Here is a 27,830-nt window from a genome sequence, read left to right as displayed (position 1 = left end):
TTATGAATCATAATTTTCATACCACGAATCAAAATTACCTATAAATGTAATTAAATTCAATTAGTAATTAAGTGAGGTATGTGTTCTATAATTGACATTTGATTGACTTATAAGTTGAGATTACAACCAAGAACAATAAACAATTACATTATGTTTTTTATCGACTAACTTATCAAAATCCTGAATTTGTCATGTTAAAATTCTATATATATTTTTTAACTTACTATCATCCCTCTCGTAAGAAGAAGGAAAAAAACAAAATACAAATATAAAGACTGTGCCATACATATAATTTTCAAATCACTATAAATAAATTTAAGTTACTCATTGAGTAATTTGTGAAGGTATCACTTCATAATAATTTTTAAATTTAATTAATTCTGGGAAAAAAACTTTATGAACTCACTAAATTATAACTTAACTTTTATAAGTACATATATGAAGTAATTTTGATTGATTAGAAAGAAAAATTTCAACATATAGTAACTTTTTTGCTGCTTATCATAGATCATAATTAACATTTTTAGTGACCAATTTGGTTGCCTATCACCTCATTGTTATTCTAATTTATTAGTGCCTTTTGATTGATTATTTAATAATATATGCACATTCTATCAATTATATGAAATTCACATTTCTTAATAATAACTTTCTAAATATTGTGTTTCCTTTATTTTGAAAAATCTACATCAAAATTAATTTATTGAGCTTAAAAACTTATGGGTTGTTTTTATAGTTTATTGGATCTAAAATGAATTTAAATTATTAGCAAACAGATAAAATAAATCATAATCATCAAATAAATACACTAACATCATCATATTATTTTTGTGAGCATTTATATGAAAACTTTATTAATAAGTTATTCTATGTAGGCAGACATACATACAAAAAAATTTAAATTCATATTTTAGTTATTATTATCTTTTGTAGAATTAATATGAAAGCTAAATTTATTGAATTGCTTAAATCTCATCACTTGTTTAATTTTTTTTTTATAAGCTTCTACAAAAAAAAAAACAATTATTTTCCTAAGATATTGAATAATAATTTTTAGTTATCAAATGAATATCCTCATCACCAATCAAAATTTTATTTAGAAAAGCATATGATATGATATATGATATATGTATATATATATATATATATATATATATATATATATTATGGTATAAAATTTCAGCTTTTCAAGTATTTTTTATAATGGTGCTGGTGCCAAATCATGTTGTGGATGTCAATTGAGTATGCAGTTGATCTCACCCTTTGATTGCTGTAGGAACATAGAATCTAAACTTTCACGAGCATTCCTGTTCTTTGCCCCCATCGGTCACGAGTTTCTTATCCTGGTTGATAACCAGTCATGGAGGATGAACAAACATTCAAGATCAGCCCAAATTAAGGAATCAATGAGCACCAGGGTGAATATTCCATGTTCTCTATTATCTGTGACTTAAGCTTTTGTTTAATTATTTTTACTCATTTCTCTTCCTTTCTTGTGTTCAGTACAGAATGTCACCTTTTAAAAATAGCAGAACTTTGCTGAGGAGTCCTAGTTTAAGGAGCAGATCATCTCGTTCTGGAAAGAGCTCTCATTGGTGGTTTCCCACTGTTAGCATGGCCACATTGAAAGACAGTTGTCCATTTTCTGTCGTGAATTTGTACGAAACCTTGCATGGTTTTATTGTGTTTGAAGTTGCATGGGAAGATGTTCGTGGCATCAACTATTCCAATGTACTTCAGGTAAAAATCCAGGATGATTGTATTCATTCCATTTTATACGCAGAACAGAAATATGAAAAAAAAATAAAATAAAGGTTGGACATGAAATTGGCAAAGCATATGTTAGATCACTACATTGTATGCATTAAAGCTATGGGTTTGTCAGTTTGCCTTGTCTATATGAAGTGGATTCTGATGTCTTCCACAGAAATTAATTATTTCTCTTTTATAATGTAAAACCAGTTATATATGATTCATCCTACATCTTTTTGAATGCTAGCATCTGTTTTGCCAACAGAATGATGCATCTCTTGCTTTACAAGGGAAATCTATGAGAAAATGGGAATTTAATGACATTGACCAGGCATTGAGAAGCATTGCTTCGTGGTTTTTAGGCACACCAACAGAAACACTAACACTACAAAGAAATCTAATACTTGTGCAAGAAAAAGTTCCTTCTCACTCTCCACAAGGAATTACTATTTCTTCCGGAGGATTGTTGTTTGATGATTCATCTCAAGTTTTTTTTCTTAAATGTTGGTATCTTTGCTCAGAATGCTGCTTACAGCCAACTGAAATCTGGAATCAATTTTTTCTCGTAGGTCTTCCAGCCCCTTCGAAACATAGTACGGGGTCTCGTTGCATTCTTTACATCCTGTAACCAGCATAGATTAAGGTATGATTTGTGCGTACGTGTGTATTTTCCTTTAATTTTTGGCTATATTGGGATCGTACCATGACAAAGACCTCCAAACTAAAAGGATAGTCGTCAGTATGATCATTATGGAGTTTCCTGCCCTGCATGTCAAACTCTGCGCTTAGCAGTTGATATAAGTAGGTGAACAAATCTTGTGCCAATTAAGCTCAAGAATATGTTTACTCTGATTCTCCTGTCCTGTCCATTGCATCTTTAGACATGCGAGACCATTATGATGGTTCCGAGAAAGTCACATACAGGGTAAGCCTCTAATTAAGTTGCTTGTATTTACAAAGTTTTCAGCATCCCTAACCACCTTAGAGAAATCCTTGGTCACCCTCTCCGGTTAGCTCCTCATAGCGGTTCTTTTCAACAAGCATCTGACCAAGTGGAATGCAATCGTAAAGGTATTTATGCTCTACTTTCTCATTAAAATGATTGATTCTATGAAAGTTTAAAGTTCAAATGACCTGTGATTGTGATAAAACCACAATGTCTGTATAGATGTGAATATTGGACCTGGGGAGGTTGATTTGAAGAAAATGTGATTGTTGTTGCCACCATAGAGGTACAAGATAGAGTTAAGGATGACCATGTTCTTCCCCCTTAATCACAAATCCAAGTAAAACAAGGCACACCTTCAGCTGTAAATGTTCCTTTCTAATTATCTAATCGATTGATCATTGATGTAAGGCATATGTAACATTGTTTCTGTTTTAGTTAGCTAAATGGTTATTGTCGTCTGAAAGCTTGTGACAAAGAGGTTCTTGAATGAAAATAAAGAGGAAAAAGAAGGGCTGCTATTATGAATATGGACGTTACCGTTGCCAGTTGACTTTGCCAAAATGTTGAAGCTCCTAACCCTTTTTAACTTTTTCTTGCTGATTTCTTAGCAACATCAGGCACTATAATCTCTTGGCATCGAACAATCCCAGCTGCTCCTCCATAGCACAACCACCTCTCACTACCCTTGTTCATGTTCCATCTCACTCGATGCATCGCCACAATCTTGGGAGGAAATACTTCTATTTCATTCCCAGCTTCTTCTTTCTGTGTATTTGCTGGTTCATTAATCCTGACTGCCAATGCTTGATCGTCACCTGCTTTCTTCATCCTGTCACTCTTTGATTTTTGTTTTATTTTGCCTTTAAGAGCTGCCAAGGTTAAGGTTTCCTCAGATTCAGATTCCACACCAGGATCATTGCCATAACAAAGGGCTGCAACAGATTTAAGAATTTGTTCGCTGTTACCAAAGAAATAAAACAAAGAAAAGTAGTCAAATAACAATATCGGAGTGTCAAGCATACCTAAAGTTTGTTTATCAGGAGTTGGAACTTTTGCCTTATTATCCTTGGCATTTTTAGCCTGATTTGACTCAGTTAAGAAGGCCCGCATGGATCTTGGGCCCTCTCCATAATCATTAGTCTGCTTCTTCAACGTCAAAGGAATATCTGGTAATGGAGTGTTAACTACAATAGCAGATTCCTCCTCAGTCAAGGATCCACAGACAAAATGCGGGGCTCGATTTCGTGAAAAATCTTTGTCCACTGCTTTCGATGTAAGCTGGTTATAAAAAACAATACCATCAGTTGAGGCTAAAGCTCAGAAGCAGCTTATCAATATATGATGAATTGCCTTTGAATTTGATTTTGAAGGAAATTTCAAGCAGTGGTGTCGCAGAATTAATAATATGCAGCATCAATGAATGGACTTGAATAGTTTTACACTGCCAGTTGACCAATAACTACTGCTAAGGTTAAGGCTCTGTTCCAATCTAAAATACTAGGAGGAAATGGAAGTAGACATGTAACGGTAAGCAACAAAAAAGACTTTATAATCTCTCTTATTCTTCAAGAGGAATTGTCATTGGAGGCTAGGAAAAGAAAAGAAAATTTTATTTTTTGAACAGAAGAAAAAAGTGTTGGATCATCTATTTTTGAGTTATAATTTAAGCAAGCAAAGATTATACTAAGGTCCTGACAGACTTTGGGCCAAATCTCATGTCATTCTCATCAAAAGTGCTGACAGAAACTCATGTTTTTTTACTAGTGAGGTTTACATTTGACATGGAGGGTTGGAAATTAATCAACTTAAAAGACAATAAAAGAATTACATTCAGGGTTGCAATTAATCATGCATAAACCACAATAAAAATGGGAAGGAAGAAAAACGATAACAAGCATTGTAGATAAAGCTAGACCAACTCACCTGAAAGCGGGTAACATTACCATCTGCACCGCAATATGCAACCATGCCTAACATTTAAATTCACCAGTCAATGGATATTTGGAAATGACAATGAAAAAATTAAGCTGTTCAAGATCCCACTTTAATTGTCAAAAAAATTTGTTACTGCCTACAAACATGTAATAGCTTTGGTGACATGCAAAGACACAAAATATGAAGAGAATTTATGTCCATATGATGGAATTAACCATGTAATGTTGCAGCAAAAGTCATAGACCAACAACTAAGATCTCACAAACAAGAAAAAAACAGTTCGTCAATGTAGAGCAGTTTTATGCTAGAAACAACTTGATCTAGAGAATGTAAAACCTATGATACACAGCATCTACCTTGTAGGAGCAAAATTACATTCTATACTAAGCCTATACAGTTTTAAACACATTTCTAGTCAGAGTTAGTTATACATTCGTTGACTTATCTTTTACATGATCTTTTGTTTCCATATCTTGTTCTTTAAAAAAGTTTTCAGGTTTCTGTACACCGAGATTTCCTTTTTCTTTTACAAAAACAAACTAAAATTTTAGTTATGGACTAACATATTAAGTCCCCCGCAGTTTTAATAGTGAAAAAAAAAAAGTTAATTGTAATTTCACATGCACCATAGTGTGTGCTTGGCTACTGCTCCCGTGAAAAGACAGCATTAATAATGTAAGAAAACCAATCCCTAGAATACCTGTTAATCGTGACACTTGTACATTCCAGATAGCAAAGGATGAACAATTATAAAGGTGCAGTCCTTGTTGCTTGGTCCCAGTGAAAGGTTTTCCAGTGACAGGTACATCACATGCTGCCTGAATTAAGCTGAGCATTTTCATTGTTCCATCATCGAAGGATAGAATAACACATCTAAAGACATAAAAAGTTTCTTCAATTCTAGTTGAAGAGAAGATCACCAATAAATAAATAAATAAATATGAAAGACCATCAGGTATAATATACCTTGGTTCTGGCAGCCAATCCAGGCTATATATGAACTTTGGTGCTGGATGGACATCCCACAAGGGAAGGAATGGATCACTGCAAACAATCATCAAACTATAGCTCTTAAGTGACATATAATCATGCTACCACAGCAACTTGAACAGGTTAAATTGTTCCACACGCACACACATACATCAAGAGAACACATTTTCAGAGCTTTTAGTTGAAAGGAAACACATGACTCGGGATTCCTCTCCTTAAACATCAGTAGAAACCTATTTTACAATTAACATGCAATACATCTGCAAGCGTGTTCTCCATGAAATCCGACAGAATCAGAATCCTTTAGAAGTACAAAGTTCAAATTTTCAATGCTTCAGAACCTATATCGGGAAATACTAAATCACTCTGATGCCAACTGAACTTAAAATCTTGAATATGGAAAAAAATTGCAATTTCCCCTTAAACAAGGAAAAGTAAGTGCACATAAATATCGAATTAAGCCTTAAATTGATACATACCATCACTTCATCTTACATGCTAATTGCAGCAACTAGATATGCATAAAATACATAGTTGATATTGTATCTAAATTGTAGGGATTTTATTCTGTGGTTTACAACTGAAGGTGAAATGAGTTAGAGGAAAAATAAAGAGAATCGAGCCAACTCCACTCATTTTTTTAATTAGGGAAGGGGGGATTCAAACCCTTATTATAGAGCAAAAAGATCAAGCACCAACTACTGAGCCAAATGCTCGAATAATGATAGAAATAGAAATTAATTTGAATTTTCAGACAGTAAAAAAGCTCTATCTTTAGCTGAAGCTTATATTAATCTGTAAGCTTCATTAGATCATAGAAGTTTATGGAACTTCAATAGAACCATGAAGAAAATGAATACATTACAGTAAATTAGAAGGTAAACATTAAAGTGACAGTGTAAACTACCAATGCTATGTACAACATGCCATCACTTAGAAGATTCACAAAGTTTAATTAAACTTTAGAACTATATAGTCAATGAGATTGATCTTAAAAAATGGAATACAAGCCACCAAGCATCTGAATTCAATTGAGATGAATGCATTAGGACCAAGATAAGCAAAAGTCAAAAGATAAACCAAGATACAAAGTGATCAAACTTAAACCAAAGCAGGCTATCAAGGTTACCGTATGTCCCAAAACTTTAGACCTCCATGTCCAGCAGTAAGAACAACATTTGCACTCTCCATGTCACTGAACCCAACAACAGAGTTTTATTTACAGCAATCAGCAAGCATCACAGTATTAAACATACGGGTTGGAAGAGTGCATCAACAATATTGATAACAACACCACTATCATATTCTAGTCCCTTTTATGCTACTCAAGCATCCCTTGAAAGGAGCTTGCATCCGGTTGACTGCCAAAAAGAACTGTCTAGCAAAGTAGTTCCAAATCATTAGCAATCCCTAGTCCAGCAGAGGATAGATAGCCCGTAATTAAAAACAAAAAAAAAAAAAAAAAAGAAGAAGAAGAAGATAGATGCTATTTCTACAAAAGGCCAGACCCTTTGCATTTTGACCACCAAATTTCCAAAAGAGACTGCTTCTGAACAGAAAAAAGCATAGCTAAATATATAGCTATATAAAATTTTAGTCAATTGGAAATGGAACACTGATGACATCACTCACCTTCCAGATGGGGCCCATGCAACCGATCTAATTGGAACTGTATCTGCAATAAAACAAAGTAGAGGTCTTGTATCTGCATAATTACAAAATGGGAAATAAAATTCAACTGTTAATTTGATGCACCATAATCCAAGCCTTCTATAAACCACAACAGCAGAATAACAAAAAAAATTGACTAATACATTGCCAATACCTGTAGGTGAACCACTTGCAGAGAACTTCCACAAAGCAACCTGACATAAACTATGTTAGTTCTGATACCAAATAAATTCAAAACTATGAGTAAAAGATAATCTTATTCATTGAAATGATAATCATAGGACAAATCTAAGAAACTTAGCAGATGCTCAGTCAACATATTAATGCAAAAGAACTTAATTTTTTATTTTAAAAAAAAGAACTTAATACACATACATTCCCTAGAAAAATAATATTGATTACCGACTAAATCCGTAAAGAAAAAGAATACTCCTAATCCCATTTATGCAAAAAGCATGATATCAGTTCTCTCAAAGGTCAGAGCAAATAACATATGTTAAATTTTTTATAAAAAAAAAGCATACAAAAATAACAAACTGACATTATACCATTCCATCATGGCACCCAGCCAGTAAGTAATTGTGTGGAGGTGAGGTTGACCACTCAACTGTCAAAGGGATGCTGTATAACAAGTCCGAGCCTCTCTATTAGTGACCAATGAAATAGAATCAAACACACCACTAGACCAACAAAGACAACTGAAAGTAGCAAAAGCTTGCAGAACTAAAATGAAAATTCCACAGCTAGAATGATAAGCTTGTAGAAGCAGCCAAATTAAACTTTTAATTAGTAAACCATTCAGTTGAATTGTATGTTTGCAAATCAAATTCCTCCACGTGGAAGATGTAATATCACTACGAAGTGAACCCATTTTGCAAGAAATTGGGTGTACAGGTGCATCCAATATATCAACTAGCCATAAAATAGGACAGGGTGAACACTGAACAACATAGCAGAGCCTTTCATTGCTATTGTTCTTTCGCCTGTCCAAACAGAAAATCTATTAATTCCAATTCATCCAACATGAAAACAGCAGCTGGAACATGTCAGCAGCTACAGTGGCTTGAAGATGTATTTCATGGCTCTATTTAAGCAGGCCAAATCCGGTGCCCTATAATCAACTGTTAATTAACTGACAGGGAGACAAGCTGCATGATGATGGTAATGATGATGGTAATAAAAATAATAATAATAATATACCAATTAAATGAAGAAAATTCACCACCTTCTACCCAAATTTATAGCTAGTTGCAAAGAGGTAAAGTAAAAATACTTTTCTTTTACAATGTTCTCCATGTAAGCTAAGAAGCTCTAATAAAAATTATTTTAGGTAATAAAGTCTCACAAGTACATTATTCAACAGCAGTATATGCAATCTTGTTCTTTATTTTTCCTTTTCTCATGGAAAAAAAATCTCTTTCATGTAACACATGCAGAAGGATTCTATCATTCTAAACCGGAAGCAATCACTAAGAATGTGCCATGCAATGCACCCCAACAGTAACAACCCAGCCATGCTGCAGTGAGAACTATGATATTGATTGCCTATGCATTAATAGCGACCCATGCTGTAAAATAACCCAGACCCACAACGCCCACCCCCCCTCCCCTTTAATCTTTTTTTTTTCATTTTCTTTGTAAGGTAGCAAAGAGCATACCTAACTCATCAATATTCTAATAAATGTTCTGTCTCCATCATGTTTTATAATTTTTTCTGCCCCATCATGTTTTAGACATTCTAAAGAATTTCTGCAATACCAGAAGACTAGCAATAATATCTTAAAAAGTTTATTACAGAAAAATGATAGACATCCAAATTACCTCTGTACATCACCACATTTTAACTTTGAGCACTTGAAAACTGGCTCCAACTTTACAAAGCGAGGATCAGTACCCTGCTTAGGTGAAGATGAATAAACAATGCTGATCATATGAGGAAGAGGAACCTCCCACCTGCTTTGCATTGGTGGAATCGGGACATAGTATCAATGAACATTGTCGACAATTCACCATAATGAAACATATAACTAACTAATTGGCACAACCTAATGCAAAATTGACTGATATGGAACTTGAAAAAAAAAAAGGATAAAAAGGAAGTGGGGGCAAGCTGCCATGTAAAGCTAAGATTCATAATAGGTAGAGGAAAGGAAGGCCCCTAAAATGATACAACAGTCTAATATTTTAATGTTTACCATAGTACTTTTAGTTTTCTAATTTCAAGCTTTTGACATCCACCTTCTGCCCCTCTTGTTTACATTCATCTTAGGCACCCATTCTTTTCGCAATATTGCATAATTGAATTCTTATTCTTTTTTAATCCTCCATAAAATTCAACCTATCTTTCATCATCTACTTCAATGCTTCACATTACATGATTGTTAATATTAGAATTATTCCAATTATTTCCTCATTTTTGAAACCTCAAAATGACAACCAATATCAACATAATTGTTCTTTGGATTATTATCCAATCCACTGCTAGTGGAATGCAAAGACTCCACAAGCAGGGTTGTTTGTTGCAATATCTCCATTTAACATAATGAACAATGAGTTCTGAAGTGAACCTATACTGTTAAATAATGACATGGGAAAAGCACAACCCCCCCTAAAGAGTTTTTGCATTCTGTTAGTGCTGTATAACATAGTGATGCTTAACTGCTTATTCTTCAATGACTAAGTCCTAAACAATTATAGGCAAAAGAGTGACAAAGAAAATTTTGAACAGAGTCTAGAAAACAAAAGCAGATCTCTTACACTTCCAGAGATCCATTTCCCAGTAAGACAGCAAGATAGCCCATCCGCTGATTGCATTCACAATCATTTATGTCATAAGGCTGCCATTTTACATCCCAAGCAACTTTTCCATTGTGTGCTAGGCAGAGGACAGTTCTTGGCAGCTCAATGTCCCTTGGAATAGAAGAACCTGGGGTCTCCGACGAATTATCCCTTGGAATAGAAGAACCTGGGGTCTCCGACGAATTACTATCTAAAATATTATTGTGCACCATAGCTTCCTGCCCAGAGTTGTAGTGAATTTGTTTGTTTATTGTAGAAGAAGATCTTGTTTCTTCATTTTGAGTCAATAATGGGAGACATTTACCATGAGTATTAGTTTTTGCCTGCACCTTACTTTTCAATTTTCTACTCTGCACAGAAGTCGTAGGGGTTGCATCAGATGTAAATGCTCCCTCTTTTTCACCTTTTTCTTTTTCATGATGGCTCTTATTTGGAGCATTTTCTTGTGTATTTCCAAGTGCACTGTCTATAGCAACTGGCTTAAAGGAACCTTCTGGGTACTGAACAGCAAGAGGCAGGAAAGACTGTTCATTCTGATCATCATTAAGAGATTCACCAATTGGTTTCTTTCTAGGTCTACCTTTTGGCCTCTTAACCTTATCTGGTTGAGATTCATCTATTGGATTCTTTCTAGGTCTTCCTCTAGGCCTCTTTGATGGGCTCTCCTCCATGGCTTCTGTAGTTTGAGATCTCCATTTTGGCCTTTTCTTTGAAAGAGGAGCCTCTTCCTCCTCCACCCCAACATTTAGCATACACCATATTTGAATGATGCCTCTACCAGTAAGTGGGGTACCTATCTTGTGATAATAAGAATCAGGAGGATGAGCAGCGACAGCAATGAACTGGGAAAAGCAAGGCATAAGAAAAGAAGATGTCATGACAAGGACAGTCTCACAAGATTGCAGCATTACGATTGTGATAATTATTGTTTAAAATCCTGCTAATTAAGCACACAGGCAACATTTAAACCATTATATAAGAACAAATCTAGGCTTTTGTCTCTTTCATTTGAAATATCCCAGTAAACGAGTTTTAGGCTATAATAATATGAAGCCTGAGAACAAAACATTTCGATACAGAAGCAAATTGAAGCTCAAATGCACACACACACACACACACATAAAAGAAAAAAAAAGGTTCCCAGAAGAAGGTTAGGGGTTGAGGGGAAAATGGGAACTACCTCGCATTTGACAGTACTGTTAGGATTCTCATGAACTCTAGGACACCAATCTAATGCCCAAACAGACCCTCCAACATACATCACGAAGTCCTTGCTGCAAGTAGATTGAACTTTAATCATGTTATTCAAAAAATGTATATGACAGACCTCATTTGCAATGGTGTTGTAATACAGGCTTCAAATCTAAATTTACTTTCATAAACAAAATATTTGGTTGCTATACATGGATCTTCAACAAAAGGAACAAAAGACCTAAGTTCTAACCAAGTAATATGTATATGCATCACAAATTAACAAAAGCAAACACCATTTGTAACATGTTGTCCGTAAAAGTTAAAAAATTAAAAGGAAAGACTCCTGTAATATAGCAGAAATTCTAACAGTTGATTAACTTTGCATTTATGCTGGTCAAGAATGAAACTAAAACTACGCCATCCTTTTATCACCTAAGGTAAACCCATAATACTGGAAACTGGTATTGAGCAAACCAAAATCCAATCTTACCAGGATTTTGGAGATGTTTTTCCATTTAGTCCTTCCCGTTGCTTCCATCAGCAAAACAAACAAACAAAAACAACAATTAACAAAATATTATGCCATAGAGTAATAACTATTCCAGAAATTTTATGCCGTGATTGAAGATTCCCTGAAGTGGAGGATCCAAAAAACAAGATTTTCTTTCACCTTGAGAACAGTTGCTGATGAAAATTGAGGTAACTGTATGCAATCAGAAACATCTTTACCCTGTGAGTCTCCTACTTCACTAGCAAACTTAATGATCCTTGGTTCATAATTGAAATGCCTCCATTCCCTAAAAGCATGTTCAATAGTAAATTAAAAACATGTAGATGTAAACTCTATATTAAACAGATAAAACTAAAATAAAAAATAAACAAACCAAACTTATATCAGTAAAGTCAATTCAATCACCGCTGCTTAAAAATTGGTTTTAAACATATGGAAGTTCTAAATGCACAAAGATAAGCATAAATTTACCTTAAGAAAGTGATTGAAGAAGAGAATCGCTGGATATCAGTTTCATCGGGACCATCACTCTCAGGCTCTTCACAAAGCTTACAGATTGTATCCATCGCCCTAAAATGATTCTCTATTGAACAATCAAATATAGAGACCCTAACTCCTGGCCTGCCTTTTAAGGGTTCTGCCATTTTCTCTTTCTCTTTCTCTTTTATCCACAACATCACAACGCATCTATTGTCAACCACTCAAATACAAGGCATATAATGCTAAAGAATTGATTATAAGAAATAGTACATAAACTAAAATCTAATGCTAAATTTCGTATTTGAACTTTCAAAAAGAATTAATTAAAAAAAAATTGTTTGATGTGGTACCTTAACTATAATGCAAAGCATTGTTATAGAGATGATATGCAGGAGCCTAACTCTAATAGGCAATAAACAATATAGTTTGATGTTGAATTTTGCGCAAATTACAAAGAACTCCTTGAGTTTTGACTATAATTACATTCAAGGACATTAATTTTGAAAAACTACATCCTGCCCCAATTGTGTTAACGATGGTAACAGAATGTTGGTAATTACTAAGATGCATATTTAAGCTGTAATATAAATTGTTGTTCAACAATTTAAGAGTCTTTAGCTTAGGGGAAAAAAAGATTGAAGGGTCTACTCCATCTGTTTCCCCAGCTTCCTTGACAGCTATCTCTCTCCATAGTCCATTAGTTCCTCAGTGGTGTGTGTGTGTGTGTGTAAGTAAGACTTAGAGTGCCCAACATTAACCTAATAGAAACAACCCAAAAATAAAATTAAGATTCCAAAACCAATAAGCCCCCACTAAACTCCAAACTCCCATAAAAATTGAATCCAATCACCAAGTAGCACTAGCATGGCAGCCCACAGACTCGACATAGGGTAGTGAAACTTTCAAAAGAGATTTAAAGTGACAATCTCTCGAGCAGCACACGTGCATAAATAAACAATACCCAATTTTTAGCACAGGAGTGTTAGAATTCTGCCTCAAACAACCGAAATATCCAAAAATGGTTTCCACAACTTTAATTCAATAAAAAGAAAAGAGAACTACTGCTAATTGCAGACTTGCCTAGTACATAAATGAAGAGAGTTTCTAAGGAACTGCCTCTGGTGTTTTCTTTTCATGGCAAATGGAGGATTTTGGCGTTGGTTATGCTGGGTGGGTATTGCCATTTTAGTCTTTTTATAATTTTTGTTGCCATTGATATTCTCTCCAAGCAAACACCAACTCTTTCCTCCTTTCTTGGTTGGCTTTCTGGGTTTCAAAAAAGTTAAGGTCTTGCTAACTGAAGCGGTGGCCAACTCACTAACTTGTGATTTGAAAATTTAGGATCTTCCGTACTTGGCTTCAGTTTTGGTAGAGGTAACAGCAGTTATGTTTTCTCTGAACAATTCTGTCAAACACTTAGGCAAGAATTGTTTAATCTCAGCATCTTGTAATGTAAAATGTTTTTTTTTTTGGGGTGAAATGTAGGTTTTCTAAACTAGTGTCATTGAGTGCAATTATGGTCCAAAAACTTAAAGGATTGCACGCAATTTACTCTTTAATTTTAAACAAAATTAGTTTAACATGCAACATCAAATTCAATGCTAATTATTCTGGCCAAAAATACATTATTCAATGATAACTACAATGCATTAACTTAAAAGTTATCAAAACGTTTTAGCTCTACTTTTTCCCTCTTAACCAAACACAAGAAAATAAAAAAAAATGAACAAAATCTATGAATTTCATTTATTTTAACTTCAAATTTTCAATGATCCAAACATAGCAGTAGCCGAGACCAAGACTGAGAGATATCAATTTTGTTTGACAAATCAAGACTGTAAAGGATTAAACGATGAATTGGAAAACCAGGACTCCAATTTCAAAGAGAAAGAAAGGAACCAGAGACAAGAAAAAAAAATCCAAAAATCTAAATCACCTGAGAAACGGGAGAGAGCTTTCCGTAAGACACGAACCGCGACTTGCCCCGGCCACTCGACTTGTAGTGGAATTTCTGTTAGGAGATAGATATGCAACGAGAAAAGAAAATGGAGGGAAAATCGTGACTTCTTTTTGAAATGCGGGAAGCTTCTTCTTTCTTTTGTTAGGGTTTCCAGATTCGAACCCAAGACCGATTGTGGTCGTCCTTTCGTTTGAGACAGCTAAATTTTATAATAGTCCTATCGTCCCCAAACTTATGGCTAATATGTGGCAGAGTCCCTGAACTAAAACTATTACTTCAATTAGATACCTGAAATGTTCAATTAGATTTAGATGGCACTCACGAATATTTTACTTTTTTTGACATGTTCAATTGAACACTGTAACAATTAGAAGGGCAACGATGATGGGTTTGGTGAAGAAAACAAAAAAAAAAGCTTAAATGAAATTCTCAAAGTTGAAAAATATCTTTAAATTCTTCAAAACAAATTTAAATGCATCACGGCATATGTATATAATAAAAAAAAATTTAAATTCAAAATTAAAAAAAAAAAAAAATTACAGGCAAATTTCTGAAATTAAGTCATCTTCTAATAATTATACAGTAATATATACTTTGTATCACGACAAAGTTCAATTTGAGCATTTGGTCGCGAGAATGAGTGCAGAAATTGAATTAGCCATGCCTTTCTCTTACAAACAAGGTAGGCTTCTCTTTTTGTCTTATAAGTTGTACACTTCCATATAGAGGTTTGAATGTGAGATTGATATATTAAAGTCTACCACTAAGAATGGGCTACCTACCATCTTTTTTAAGAGGAAGGCCTAGCTAATTGAAGTAAGGAACCATGAAAGGCAACTAAATCAGCTTTACAATTTCCTGACATATGAGAGTATATATTGTTATATAAGAGACTTCTCACTATCATGTAAATTTCAGAACATACTCTTTTTGTATCCTTGCTCCCTAAAAGTATGATAGAATTCCTCCTTTGCTAAGATAGGAAGAAGATCATTGCTATTAGAAGAAATACTAAGATATGGTGGCTATGGAAAAGAGGTTTTTCCTTTTGGTCATATTACTTTTTATGCTGTTTATCTCATGACGATTTTACCTGCTGAGAGTTTTCATAAATATTATTCACAGCTTTGCTTTTTATTAGTAATCAACCTTAATAAACATAATCCTGGTTGGGACAGGTTCTTCTTTGCTCTTCTCCTGACGGCTATAGTAAATGCAAGCAGAGCAAATGATGTTAGTTTTGATCAGAATTACCACATTACATGGGGAAACTCTCATGTAACATCTCTAAACGAAGGAAGAGAAATTCATAGTTCAATGGATAATGATTCAGGTTTGGTATATCAAAACAATTAGTAATGTTTACATTTTTGTATGTATATGCGTATCTATAAAAATTAGTATTATGGTTAATGCAGGGGCCGGGTTCCAATCCAACGCGAGATATGCTTCAGGGTTTTTCCAAATGAAACTAAAGATACCTAACAAGGATTCTGCAGGAGTTGTCACAGCTTTCTATGTATAATCTTTTTCTTTGTTCTTTTTATATAAAAAATAAAATAAACTTAATTCCTATCTGCTCTCACATGCAATTACAGTACTATTATGTAATGAAAATTTTGGTGGGCTGATGGCATGCAGTTGATAGATAACAAAGGAGAAGGAGACCATGATGAGCTTGATTTTGAGTTTTTGGGCAGCAAGGGGCAACCTTGTACATTGCAAACAAATGTTTTTGCTAATGATAAAGGAGGCAGAGAGCAAAGGTATCATCTTTGGTTTGATCCCACTGCTGACTTTCATACATATGGAATTCTTTGGAATCAGCATCAAATAGTGTAAGCAAAACTAATCTCTTGCAAAGTTCTGAATTACAACATGGCTTGGAAGGTCATTAATTGGTCTATGTTCTGTGCATGGTTCATGGATGGAAACATCTAATTTATGTTTCTTACATTTACCCAATTTGTTTCTCTTTTTAAGGTTTTATGTGGACAACACACCCATAAGAGTTTCCAAGAACATTTCAAATATTGGAGTGAATTATCCATCGCAGACATTAGTAATTCAAGCAAGCATATGGGATGGAGAAGGTTGGGCATCAAATGGAAGAAAACTCGATTGGAGTCAGCAACCTTTCACCGCTAGTTTTCAAGGATTTAACGTGGATGGGTGTCAATCATTGGAGAACAGCAACAAAGAGCAATGCTACGATTCCAGTTTGTGGTGGAATGGGAATACATATTGGGGACTAGACCCGGCTAAGCAGAAAGCATTGGAGGATGCAAGAGCCGAATATATGTTTGAAGACTACTGTTCTTCGAAAGAAGGGAAATATGGACATAAAGAATGCCAAATCAATACATTTTTTTATTAATAAAAGTGTAGACACAGAGAAGTTGTTTCTTGCACTGCATTGCAATGTGAAGTTAATCATTATCCTCAAAGACCCAACTGTGTGTTTGTTATTTATCATTATCACATTACAAGATGAAGCTTCCTCTCTCTGCCCTTCATTCGCATTCCAGCATGAAAGTATGGCTCCAATATGCTTATTTCATTACGCAAAAAAGTTAGCCAAAAATTTCAATTCAATGAACTTAAATTGATATGATTGCCGTGTCAGCCTATTGTTTGCCTTAATTTGATGCCATGCCACATGCAATTCTATTTAATTTGTCTTGTCTGATACATTCAATCATACGTGAAGAATTCGACTTTCTTTCTTTCTTTGTTTTTTTGTTTGGTGGTTTAAGGCCAAATTAATTTTGGTTCTTCTATGAAGCCTAAACCTAATCAACACCTTTTAATTAATTATATCAGCCATCGACCTAATGAGTGAACCTATTTATGCTTTTAATCCAGATTAATTAGTGATCGAAAGGATTGTTTTGAATTTGCAAAGTTTTTTATTCTTCAATTACATAATGGAAAACAATAAACAAAAGCAAAAAAACATATTAGACTCCATTTAATTGACGCTTATATTATTTGTTTTTTTATTTTTTGTTTTAAATGGACTGCAATCTGTTTTAGTTTGAAGTTGCTTCCAAGTTCCAAGCATTGTGGTAGATAGCTAGATTACAATAAGGGGCTTGTTATGGGGATAACAAGGGACAAGTCAATAGCGTGTGGGGAAGTTGGGATCAAAGGTGATAGCTCATACCTTTTTTGCATTTTCCATGGATAGCTCTTGGTTAGGAAGCTAGTAGATCAAAAATCATCTCTCTCTCTCTCTCTCTATATATATATATACACACACACACACACACACAAACTCATCAATGATGCACTCATTGCTATAGCACTACTCAAGATGGAATATTATAGTTTTCTGCTAGGTTTGCTCGCATTTTTCCTTTTTGGCAGGCTGTCTGCAGACGCTGATATTGTTAGATTTGATGAGAACTATGAAATCACATGGGGTTATGATCATGTTCTCTTATTTAATCAAGGAAGAGAAGTTCAGCTCTCTATGGATATCTCTTCTGGTTACCTTCTTCCCCTCTTAACACTCAATTAATATTGACAATAAGTTCAAATTTTTACTTATGATGAAGAGATTGACTTGAGAAAAATACATACATTTGTTGCAATGTTCTTACAGGAGCTGGGTTTGGGTCGAAGCTAAGATACGGAAGTGGATTTTTTCAAATGAGGATCAAGCTGCCGCCGAAGGATTCTGCTGGGGTTATTACTGCCTTCTACGTAAATATCAAAGCATCTCTTTCAATTGCTCTTTTCATTAACTATTACTATATTTTCTCATTTCCCTTTTATTCTTGTTTCAACATTCACAATCTAAATAATAATTTTGTAATGACAGCTAACCTCACAAGGTGACAAGCATGACGAGCTGGATCTTGAGTTCTTGGGGAATAGAGAAGGCAAGCCTATCACCTTGCAAACCAATGTGTTTGCAGATGGTGTTGGGAATAGGGAGCAACGGATTCTTCTCTGGTTTGATCCTACTGCAAATTTCCACACTTACCAAATTCTATGGAACCAACACCAAATTGTGTACGGATTACTAACATTTAATTTGAATCATATAAATGTGCTAAATGTTAATTAACTTATATACCTTAATTGATATATATCGTACTTTTAAAAATTTATATCTATATACAGATTCTATGTGGACAACGTCCCAATTCGAGTGTTCAAGAACAACAAAAATATTGGAGTAGGGTACCCGTCGCAGGCAATGCAAGTAGAAGCAAGCTTGTGGGATGGAGATAGCTGGGCAACCGATGGAGGCAAAACAAAGACTAATTGGAGCATGGCACCCTTCAAAGCTCATTTCCAAGGATTTGATATAGGCGGTTGCCCAATAATTCAGAACTCAAACGTTCAAGAATGTTATTCTCCCAAGTATTGGTGGAATTCAGAGAAATATTGGAAGTTAGATTCCAAGCAACAAATAGAGTTGGAAAATGTAAGGAACAAATACATGAGCTATGACTATTGTTCTGATAGGCCTAGATACCCCGTACCTCCTCCAGAGTGCCTTCTTCAGTAGCAGACAACATTAAAGAGAGTTCATGACCATGGGTTAATAAAGTTGTAGAATAAAAAAAGAAGGGAGCTGATGGGACAAGGAAAATAAAAACACACAAGTAACTGTGATTAAAGAAAATGTTAAAAGTCCAACTATTCATAAAACTAATTGTTTATGAAGGTTTTATTTATTACCTTTTATCTTTTGTGAGTTGAAACAATTGAAGATTGGGATACAACTCTTTTAACTCAACAAATATCTTCTGTTCTGAGAATATGTCCCGTCTCTCTACCTCATCAATAAAATCTTGCCATGTAGTATCATTAAAGAAAAGTAATTAGTTTTTATGTTTAAAAGCAAACTTCCATTATGCTTAACTAAAAAACTTCCTTAACCATATTAATTTTTCATAAAAGAAAAACATTTCTATTATTTGGTGCACTCACACCATTGAACAAACTCAAAGTCAAACCATTGACATGACTTGTGAGAGGAGGTGAGGGAGTTCAAAGGATCAATGAGGGAATTTGAGTGTTTTGGGGATGAGTTGATAGAGGAACAGGGGAGGGAAAGGGTGACTAGATCTACTTATTAGTAGGAGAGTTTGTGGAGGAGACAATAATTTTTGGAAAAAGAGAAGAAGGTCGAAAGAAAGGGAAAGAGTTAGGCTTCACCCATTATCTAAGAAAATCAGTAAAATGCACCATAGCAGGCCAGACAAAACAAGGAATGGAACAAAAAATTTTCCTCAACCATATTTTCTAGAAAAGAAAACAATTTCTATTGTATGGTTTACTCAAACCATTGAACAAATTCATTCAAATGGAACAAACTCAAAGTCAAACAATTAACGTGATATGGGAGAGGAGGTGAGGGAATTTGAGTGTTCTAGCTGGACTTGGTATTTTTAGATACGGCATGGAATTAAATGGCTTTGGGTTTAATTTTAAAAATTTTGTATTTTAAACATGTCAAATATGATTAACACAGTTAAAACATGGTTAAAGTCATTTAATTAATCGTGTTATCATTTTTAATCCATATAGATGGACACGTTTATCAACCCATTTAAGTTTTGTAGTAAAAGATTATTTTATTATGATAATGGATTTTATGGATTATTTGTGTTGAATTTTATTATATTTGATGCTATTATTATCTTGTTATAATTGTTTTTATAATTATTGATTTTAAATTTGAATAATAAAAGCTTTACGCCACTGACAGTGCAATCTCTTGCATGGCTTCATATTTTGTCTGCAATACCATATTTAGTGGCATCATGACAATTGCTGATGATACAAATTACTACAACATTAGAAAGAAATGTGAGGGAAGCCTTTGCTACGACTTCTCAAATATGGAGATATTTCTAAACCAGAAATCTGTTAGGGATGCCCTTGGAGTTTGGAATATTAACTTTGCGTCCTATAGTTCTACAGCGTATCAGGCCATGCTGGTTGATTGGATAAGGAATCTCAAAGTTGGCATTCTTGCTCTCCTTGAGGATGGTATCAAGCTTCTTGTATAAGTTAGAGAATATGATCTTATTTGCACCTGCCTTAGCAATTCGAGATTGGTCCATGCAATGGAATGGTCTGGTCAGAAGAAGTTTGTAGCATCTCTTGAGGTTCCTTTTGTAGTTGATGCTAAGAAGTAGGAGTCTTGAAAACCCATGGACCTCTTGGTTTCCATAGGTTTCTTTGTCTTCGAGAGAAACAAAGAAAACCTTGTTCAGAAAGAATTGAAGCAGGAAGTTTGTTCATTCTTCTGATTCTTTTTACAGAATGGAGTTTGTAGCATCTCTTGAGGTTCCTTTTGTAGTTGATGGCTTAGAAGCAAAAGTCTTGAAAACTCATGGACCTCTTGATTTCCTTAAGTTTTTTTGTTTTTGAGGGAAATAAAGACAACACTGTTCAAAGAGAATCAAAGCAGGAAGTTTGTTCATTCTTCTAGTTTTTTTGACATATTGGAGTTTGTAGCATCTCTTGAGAATTGAGATACCTTTTGTAATTAATGGCTCAAAAGTAGGAGTCTTGAAAACTCATGGAACTCTTGGTTTCCTTAAGTTTCTTTGTTTTCTATAGAAATAAAGAAAACACTATTTAGAGAAATTCGAGGCAGAAATTTATTCATTTTTCTGGTTCTTTTGATAGATTGTTGGGGTCTAAAGCTGTCTAAATTACTCAATTTTTAACAACTATTTCAAGAGGGTTTCAAGTACTAGAGCCTTATTTACTACGTTGGATCATGGTTGCAAGATGGATCAAAACCTTAAGGTGGGTTCAACTCTGTCTTCGAATTCTTGTAGAAAAGGGAAAAGGCATGATAGTTTATCAATTGCTAACACTCTCAAGTTCTGGAGTCAAAACAAGGAGGCTAAAAAATCGTGTAAAGCTCATGCTAAGGGATCGAAAAAGGGTGCTAGTGTATATTGGTTTTAGATGGAATTCAAGAAATCAATAAAATTAACTTCAAAGTGAGCCTTTCAATAAATACTATCTTTAAAACTTATTTTTCACTCACCACTCAATATGCCAAAAGAGAGTTATGCAAATAGCCTTAAGGATACAATGAAACTATCGTCTAATTTTATCTTTGCACTTTACAAAAGTTGACCGCTAAATGCACTCGAGGATTTATAAAGTTGTTCGACCTTAAAGTTTACTTTTTGCAACAAATAAATTATAAGGAATTTGAATTCCTTTGATAGATAGTAAGAACTCAAGTGTTTATATTTAATTTTCATTTGAGTATTTTATTCATTAGTTAATACATTTTCTCTTTCTCTAAAGAGTAGGGTTCAAATCTCCCTTCTTTCAAATAAAAAAAAGTGTTTATATTTAATTTCAGAATATAACACTTGTATTGCTCTTAACTTTTATGTTCTTGTCTTATTTGTTTTTTGTGTATCAAAATGGTTGGCAGTATGCTTTTTATATAGACTTTCAAGTGTTTTTTCTTAATGACACAATCTTTTCATTAAGGCACCTTTTTGTTTTAAAAACACCTTTACATTTTGCAAGATATAATTTTTAGGTAAAGATATTGTTTCAATAATTACTTAATGAAAGGACAACCATTTATTCCATAAGATATAATCTTATAAGTTACAATATGAAAAGATAACTTTTTATATTCAAAATTTTGAACTATAGTGTTTCTCTTAGACATAATCTTTAAGTTATAATACGAAAAGATAACTTTTTATATTCAAACTTTTGAACTGTGATGTTTCTCTTGTTGTCTCATAACCTTTGAATTTAGAGGTGTTTTTTAACATATCACTTTGCTAAGAGTAATAGCTAATCATATGAAAACACATCTACAATCAAATAATAACACTATGTGATATAACTTTTGAATTAAGATAGCTTTTTATATGAAGGGACAACTCTTTATTTTGAAGATGCACCAACAAAAGGGTGTATGAAAAAGAAAGGAGGGCCTCAGAATTGAAGCTGTAACTACCGAGGTGTTATGCAAAGGACTTGGGGTCAATGGCTGGCTGGAATCCGAGCACCTAATGGAGGGAAGAGACTTTGGTTTGTTACGTTTCCTATTGCCTATGAATCTGTTTTAACTTATGATAAAGCTTCCAAGACGATGTATGGTGAAAATGCTATACTGAATTTGCCTCATGTTTCGAATTCTGACTGATCTGCAGCTACTTCACATATGTTTTTGGAGACAACTACTTGTGCTACTTCTAACTCCATGACTGTGTCTAGTAATTTTGAAATTTGTGGAAGATATGTGGCTGGTGAAGGTGAACCAACTATGATGAACGTTGAATATGCTGTGGATTTTAAAGCTGCCAGGACGATGTATGGTGGAAATGTAATACTGAATACGCCTTATGTTTCGGATTTTGACTCAATTGCAACTATTTCGCACACATTTTCAAAGGCAACTACTTGTGCTGCTTCTAACTTCAAGACTGTGCCGAGTAACTTTAAAATTTGTGGAAGAGATGTGAACATACTTGGATTGTAAAGCTGTGTTGACAAGTCAAGATGTCAAAGTTGATGCAATATCAAAAGATCACACAGATTATAATTGGCTAACTAATGGTTTAGATTTTGCTAAAGAAATTTCAACGGATTTTGGAGAGACTAGTGGCTGGCTTGAGGGTGACTATTTTAATGCACTTGAATTTTTTGATTGAAATGTAATGGATGAAAAAGAATTGTTTAGCTTTTGTTATTGTAATTACCTACTAAAATGAATTAAGAAGTTTACAAATCAAAAAAAGCTGTAAGTATTTTAATTCAATCATGTATTAATCATGTTAGAGTGTTAATCACATTAAAAATTGAATCATATTAATCGTTTAATCTTGTTTTTAATTGTGTATCGTATAAAACTTAACTCAACATGTTTAATAAACGTGCTAATTGTATCATGTTAAAAGGTTACTAAACATATCTATATATGTGTTTCAGATTCTCATGTAATCAGTTAATCATGTCATGTTTGTATTTATTTATATAATTATTAATATTCTATATTTTAATAACATGATTACGATATGAAAATACGAATTACCAAATCTAATTCTAGCGATGAGGGCAATGAGCGACCAGATTTGCCTATTAACAAGAGAGTTTGAGGAGACAATTTTTGGAGAACATGAACGAAAGTTGGGCTTCACCAGTGATCTTAAGAAAACCAGTACAATGCACCATAGCAGGTTAGACAAAACAAAGAGCATCATATACAGAATTATAGTAGAATGATGTCTGCGTATATTTACTTGGGCAATAATGAACTAAAGATGTATATAGATTGAAGAAGGCCATCAAGGTCATAGGAGACAACTCGATGAATCTGTACGCCAACCAACAAAAGGCCACTTCCTTTTTCTTGATAAACAAAAATTAAAGCCAAGTGATGAAATTCCAGAGCATTTCATCTGTGGTTGTTGATGGAGAAATGGTTAGCTGTGGTGGAGATCCGTGGGAGATGGGTCTTACCAGGGATTGCCCAGTAAGCTTAAAGGCCTAAAGCGATTATCATATATTTTTTAAATCATTAATAAAAATCATCAATCAAAATTTTTAATTTAAATAAATCAATTATCATATAAAATAAAAATAATATACTAATATGATATAAACTATAAATTAAAATAAAAAATCTGCAAATATTAGTACAATAGTATTTAATTGTTGAATACTTATTACAAACCATAAAAAAAGGCTCAAGGTTTTATAAAGATAATAACATAACAGACTTCTTATTTATTTTTTGAAAAAAAATTGAATTCAAAAAGAAGAAGAAGAAAGAGCAAATGAGAAAAGAAGAATTTTAAAGTAGATATTATATATTGAAAAAAAAATAATTGATTTCATATAAAAAAATATAGTTGCTGAAATTTATTAAATATGTTAATTGAAAATAGGAGAAATAAATAAAAAAAAAAGTTGTTGGAGATGATTAAATACATATGACTATTAATTGATTGAAAATAAGAGAAATAATTGAGAATTAATAGTATTTTAAAAATTAAAAAATAATAAAAAAATAAAATTTATTAAGCACATAATTAGAAAAGTGAGAAAATAGATAAATTTATTAATTATTAATTATTTTTATATAATTTTAAATTTTTATATATTTTTAATTTAATTAAATTATATTATAAAATTATAGAAATTTTTTAAATTTGAGACCTCTCTAAATTGGGGGCCTAAAGCCTTTTCTTGGGTGGCTTTACCTAAGGCCCTGCCTTGGGTCTTACAGTTGAGAGAAAGAGAGTATTGAGTTAGGAAAATTGTTTTAGGGAAAATTTTTCAATGAAAATTTAATATTAATTTTAACTTACGTAACGTGGCAAGATCGGGTATGTGGTCGTAACGTGCGGGTCCAGGAACCCGACTGCTAGACGTGAATGTGAAAACTCACTAAAAATTAAACTAGGAGTCGCCACCAATCTTTTTTACTAGGTGCGATTGGTCACCTATTGACTCGATTCTAATCGATGAAAACTTAAATTAATTTTAAGCCCACCGAAAAGAACCTTAAACCGGTCTACAATCTGGATCTAGGTTCGGGAGTACGGTTACGCTCGGGGAAGGATTAGCACCCCTCGGACGCCCGTTCCATGAACGGTACCATTTTTAGATTATCCTATTGGGCTTTAATTTTTAATTTCACTAGATTTCCTTAATTATTATTTTTTATTTTATCTCCTATTTAACCTAAAATGGAAAGCAAATGGGTGGCGAGATGAAATGCATGGCGTGAGATAAAAATGCCGGACAAATAACCTTTTATCGAGGATATTTTTCGAATCCGCCCATCATACTGGTGGGACTCGGGATATTCTCTCACCTAGGGAATTATCCGAGAAACTCGCCTTCGCAAATTCGACGAATAATTCCCGTCATCGGGGTCATAGTACGTTTTCTTTTTAAAATAATATTTTTGTGCATAATGAACCCAATTCGGGCAAAAGCCTTTTATTAAAGGTGGTTCTCGAGCCCTCCCATCCTACTGGTGGGACCCGAAGACATCTTTTCACCTAAGGAACTTTTCGAGAAATACCCGCTTTCGCAGGATCCCCGAAAGATCCCATCATCGGGGCTTAAACTCGAAAACAGAAATATTTATGTGCAATGATATGTATGATGCAATACATATATGCTATGCTAATGCAATTATCTATATTTTTTGTTATTATTAATTATATATTTTATTATCATATTTCCTATTCTTATTTCTTATTATTATTATTATTATTATTTTTATACTTTACATTTTTTTGTTCTAAGTTCTTTGTTTTTCACTTATAGTTAGACAAATTGTTTATAATTCTATGTTATTTTAGTGAGTAAAAATTATATATTTTTTTATCGTACTATTTTTATGTATTTTTATATTTTTATTATTATTATATTTTTCATAAGCGATTTTTATTCAAACCTAATGCCTAAGATCTTATTTTATATATATATATATATATATATATATATATATTTATTATTTTTTTTTCATCTTTATCTTTACATTTCTTATAGTTTATGCCACTTAATGCTCAATATTTAATTTTGAATTAGTTATTTTTTGCTATTATATATTTATTTATTTTCATTTATATAATGTCATGTATATTATATTTTCAAATTAATTATTTATTATATGTTTGAATTATTATTATTTATTTATTATTTATTATTTTTATCAAGTAATTTTTTTGGTATAGTCAAACTTTTCATTTATTAAGAATTTCGAAACCTTAAAATCGAGGCCCTCCCATCGTACTGGTGGAGCCTTGATTCGGATTCTGAATGTAAAACCCGACCCTATAAATACATGTCATGACATACATGCATTGAGTAGCATGTTATTACGCTAGAAAAGCACCTAAGAATAAACGAAACCTGATATTGTACCTAACGGTACACTTAAATTTATTTAACCTCGAACTAGTTCAAATAGGAATTGTAGGATGAAATTTAATATTTTATAGTCCATGAATGACTAAAAATGATTGTTCGGAGTTCGAGGGTTCATTTGGGGTAAAATTAGAAATTTTGATATTTAAGGGCAAAATCGTCATTTTGCCACCTAAGATAATAATTTGATCATGGAGTGAAATTTTTGATCAAGATTAACTATTTGGAGTATAATTTAATGATAGGAAGTGAAAAAGTTTAATTCTGGTGATTTTTGGAGTGTAGGGGCAAAATCGTAATTTTGCCACCCATGGACAAAATTTGAGATTTTGAGAGAATTTAGATCAAATTTGACAAATTGGAGAATGGTATGAGTATAAGGGGTGAAAAATATGTCTATGGACAATTTTTCAATTTTTGGGGCAAAAATGTAATTTTTGACTTTTACGGGGGCAAAAGTGTAAATTGCAAAAATTACTCCACCGAGACTTTGGATGAGTCTGAGAATTTTATCTAAGCTATGAATATATGAGACAAGTGTATGGTGAAAATTTGGAAACAAATGGATGAAATTTTTAAAATGGGCCAATGGGAAAGTGACACATGGCATTTTTTAATGAAATAATATTATTTTAATGAAAAGTCAGCCATTTAAACCCAAATTTTGAGTGCTGGTCGGCCATAAGGAAGAAAAACAGAGGAAATAGAGAGGAAAGGAAGAAGAAAAGAAAAACCAAAGAGAAACAAGAAAATTCAAAGAGAAATTCACGGTTTTCGACCGTTTACGCGTCTAACGGTAAGATTTTTCGATTTTAGCTTGATTCCTACCTTTCCTATGCCTTTATTTCCATTTAGCATGCTTGAGGAGAGAGATCAAAAAGTGATATCAAGGGCTGGACGAAATTCTAGGAGAGAGAAATTGAAATTTTTAGGTTTTGATTTTTAGTTAAATTGATAGTTTTAGTTAGTTAAATGTGTTTAGAAATTAAATTGGGCAAGAAATCATTAAATTTTCACAATACCCACTCTTGGCTGGATGCTCAATGCTGTACAATGATGATGAATTGATTTTATTCTAAGGGAAATGAAGAGAAAATGATGAAAAACGATTAAACGTGATAGAAAAACAAAGTAGAAAATTTACCGAGTTAATGTCCCATTTTTGGCCGAATTTTCCAAGGAAGGGAGTGAGCTGATTTTTGTTGTTTTTAGAAGGTTATTGGCTGATATTTGATGGTTAGAAATGTTGGAGAGAGAATGGGATGATTTAGAGCTAAAATGGAGCGCGTTAGCAATTTATCGGGCAAAGTGCCAAAAATAGGTTAATACCGCATTTAAGTCGTTTTAGGCTATTGCATTTCATACCATGCATTAGTATAGGATTTAAGTTAATTATATAGTGATTTAGCATCAATGTGATGAATTGTGTAAATTTTTGTAATGTGTCTAGGAGGAGAGCCTTCCGGAAAAGGCAAAGAAGTCGTACCCGACGAGTAGTGATCGGGGCGCTTAGAAAGCTTTTATTTTGTACAAACGGTGAATAAACTTATTATTATTGTAAATTATCTAGAGTTTATTTTAAATGCCCTTTATGTATTTTATGAAATGAGAATGAGATTAAAACGGGATTTTTGATGTTTTAGGAATAAATGTGACAAATAAAAATATATTGTATTGATTATGAAATT

At 33.3% G+C, this 27,830-nt stretch overlaps 3 protein-coding genes and 2 pseudogenes across 6 annotated transcripts; 4 read left to right on the top strand and 1 right to left on the bottom strand.

The window, feature by feature from the left end:
* Positions 1–3,055: 3,055 nt before the first annotated feature.
* On the bottom strand, positions 3,056–14,408 carry LOC18612763 (Transducin/WD40 repeat-like superfamily protein). Of its 4 annotated transcripts, none has more exons than XM_018113969.2 (16): positions 14,218–14,408; positions 12,273–12,488; positions 11,961–12,087; positions 11,781–11,821; positions 11,277–11,370; positions 10,055–10,938; positions 9,119–9,250; positions 7,846–7,918; positions 7,452–7,491; positions 7,259–7,331; positions 6,756–6,821; positions 5,603–5,680; positions 5,337–5,509; positions 4,625–4,671; positions 3,724–3,979; positions 3,056–3,633 (listed from the first exon to the last, which is right to left on the bottom strand). In XM_018113969.2, exons 2-16 carry the CDS (start codon positions 12,476–12,478, stop codon positions 3,284–3,286), a joined length of 2,640 nt encoding a protein of 879 aa, XP_017969458.2. In that variant the 5' UTR covers positions 12,479–12,488; positions 14,218–14,408; the 3' UTR covers positions 3,056–3,283. The 4 variants fall into 4 exon arrangements, with proteins under 4 accessions (XP_017969458.2, XP_088666811.1, XP_088666818.1 ...); XM_088810685.1 differs by having other exon boundaries at positions 12,273–12,462; XM_088810692.1 differs by having other exon boundaries at positions 12,273–12,456.
* A 1,251-nt stretch (positions 14,409–15,659) lies between these two features.
* Positions 15,660–16,630, top strand: LOC18612762 (xyloglucan endotransglucosylase/hydrolase protein 2-like). The gene is made up of 3 exons (XM_007049681.3): positions 15,660–15,760; positions 15,883–16,079; positions 16,225–16,630. The coding sequence occupies exons 1-3, from the start codon at positions 15,707–15,709 to the stop codon at positions 16,616–16,618; spliced, it is 645 nt and encodes a 214-aa protein (XP_007049743.3). The 5' UTR covers positions 15,660–15,706; the 3' UTR covers positions 16,619–16,630.
* An 884-nt stretch (positions 16,631–17,514) lies between these two features.
* LOC18612761 (xyloglucan endotransglucosylase/hydrolase protein 2-like) lies at positions 17,515–18,942 on the top strand. The gene is made up of 4 exons (XM_007049680.3): positions 17,515–17,732; positions 17,849–17,949; positions 18,068–18,261; positions 18,373–18,942. Exons 1-4 carry the CDS (start codon positions 17,558–17,560, stop codon positions 18,761–18,763), a joined length of 861 nt encoding a protein of 286 aa, XP_007049742.2. The 5' UTR covers positions 17,515–17,557; the 3' UTR covers positions 18,764–18,942.
* Positions 18,943–19,259: 317 nt separating this feature from the next.
* LOC148764598 (serine carboxypeptidase-like pseudogene) lies at positions 19,260–20,637 on the top strand (annotated as a pseudogene).
* A 366-nt stretch (positions 20,638–21,003) lies between these two features.
* LOC148764597 (dehydration-responsive element-binding protein 2C-like) lies at positions 21,004–22,738 on the top strand (annotated as a pseudogene).
* Positions 22,739–27,830: the final 5,092 nt, after the last annotated feature.

Source organism: Theobroma cacao, chromosome 1 (genome assembly GCF_053813885.1).
Source record: "Theobroma cacao isolate CCN51 chromosome 1, ASM5381388v1, whole genome shotgun sequence".
Lineage (NCBI taxonomy): Eukaryota > Viridiplantae > Streptophyta > Magnoliopsida > Malvales > Malvaceae > Theobroma > Theobroma cacao.
Note: the sequence above shows the minus strand (reverse complement) of the source record. Positions and strands in the feature narration are given on the sequence as shown.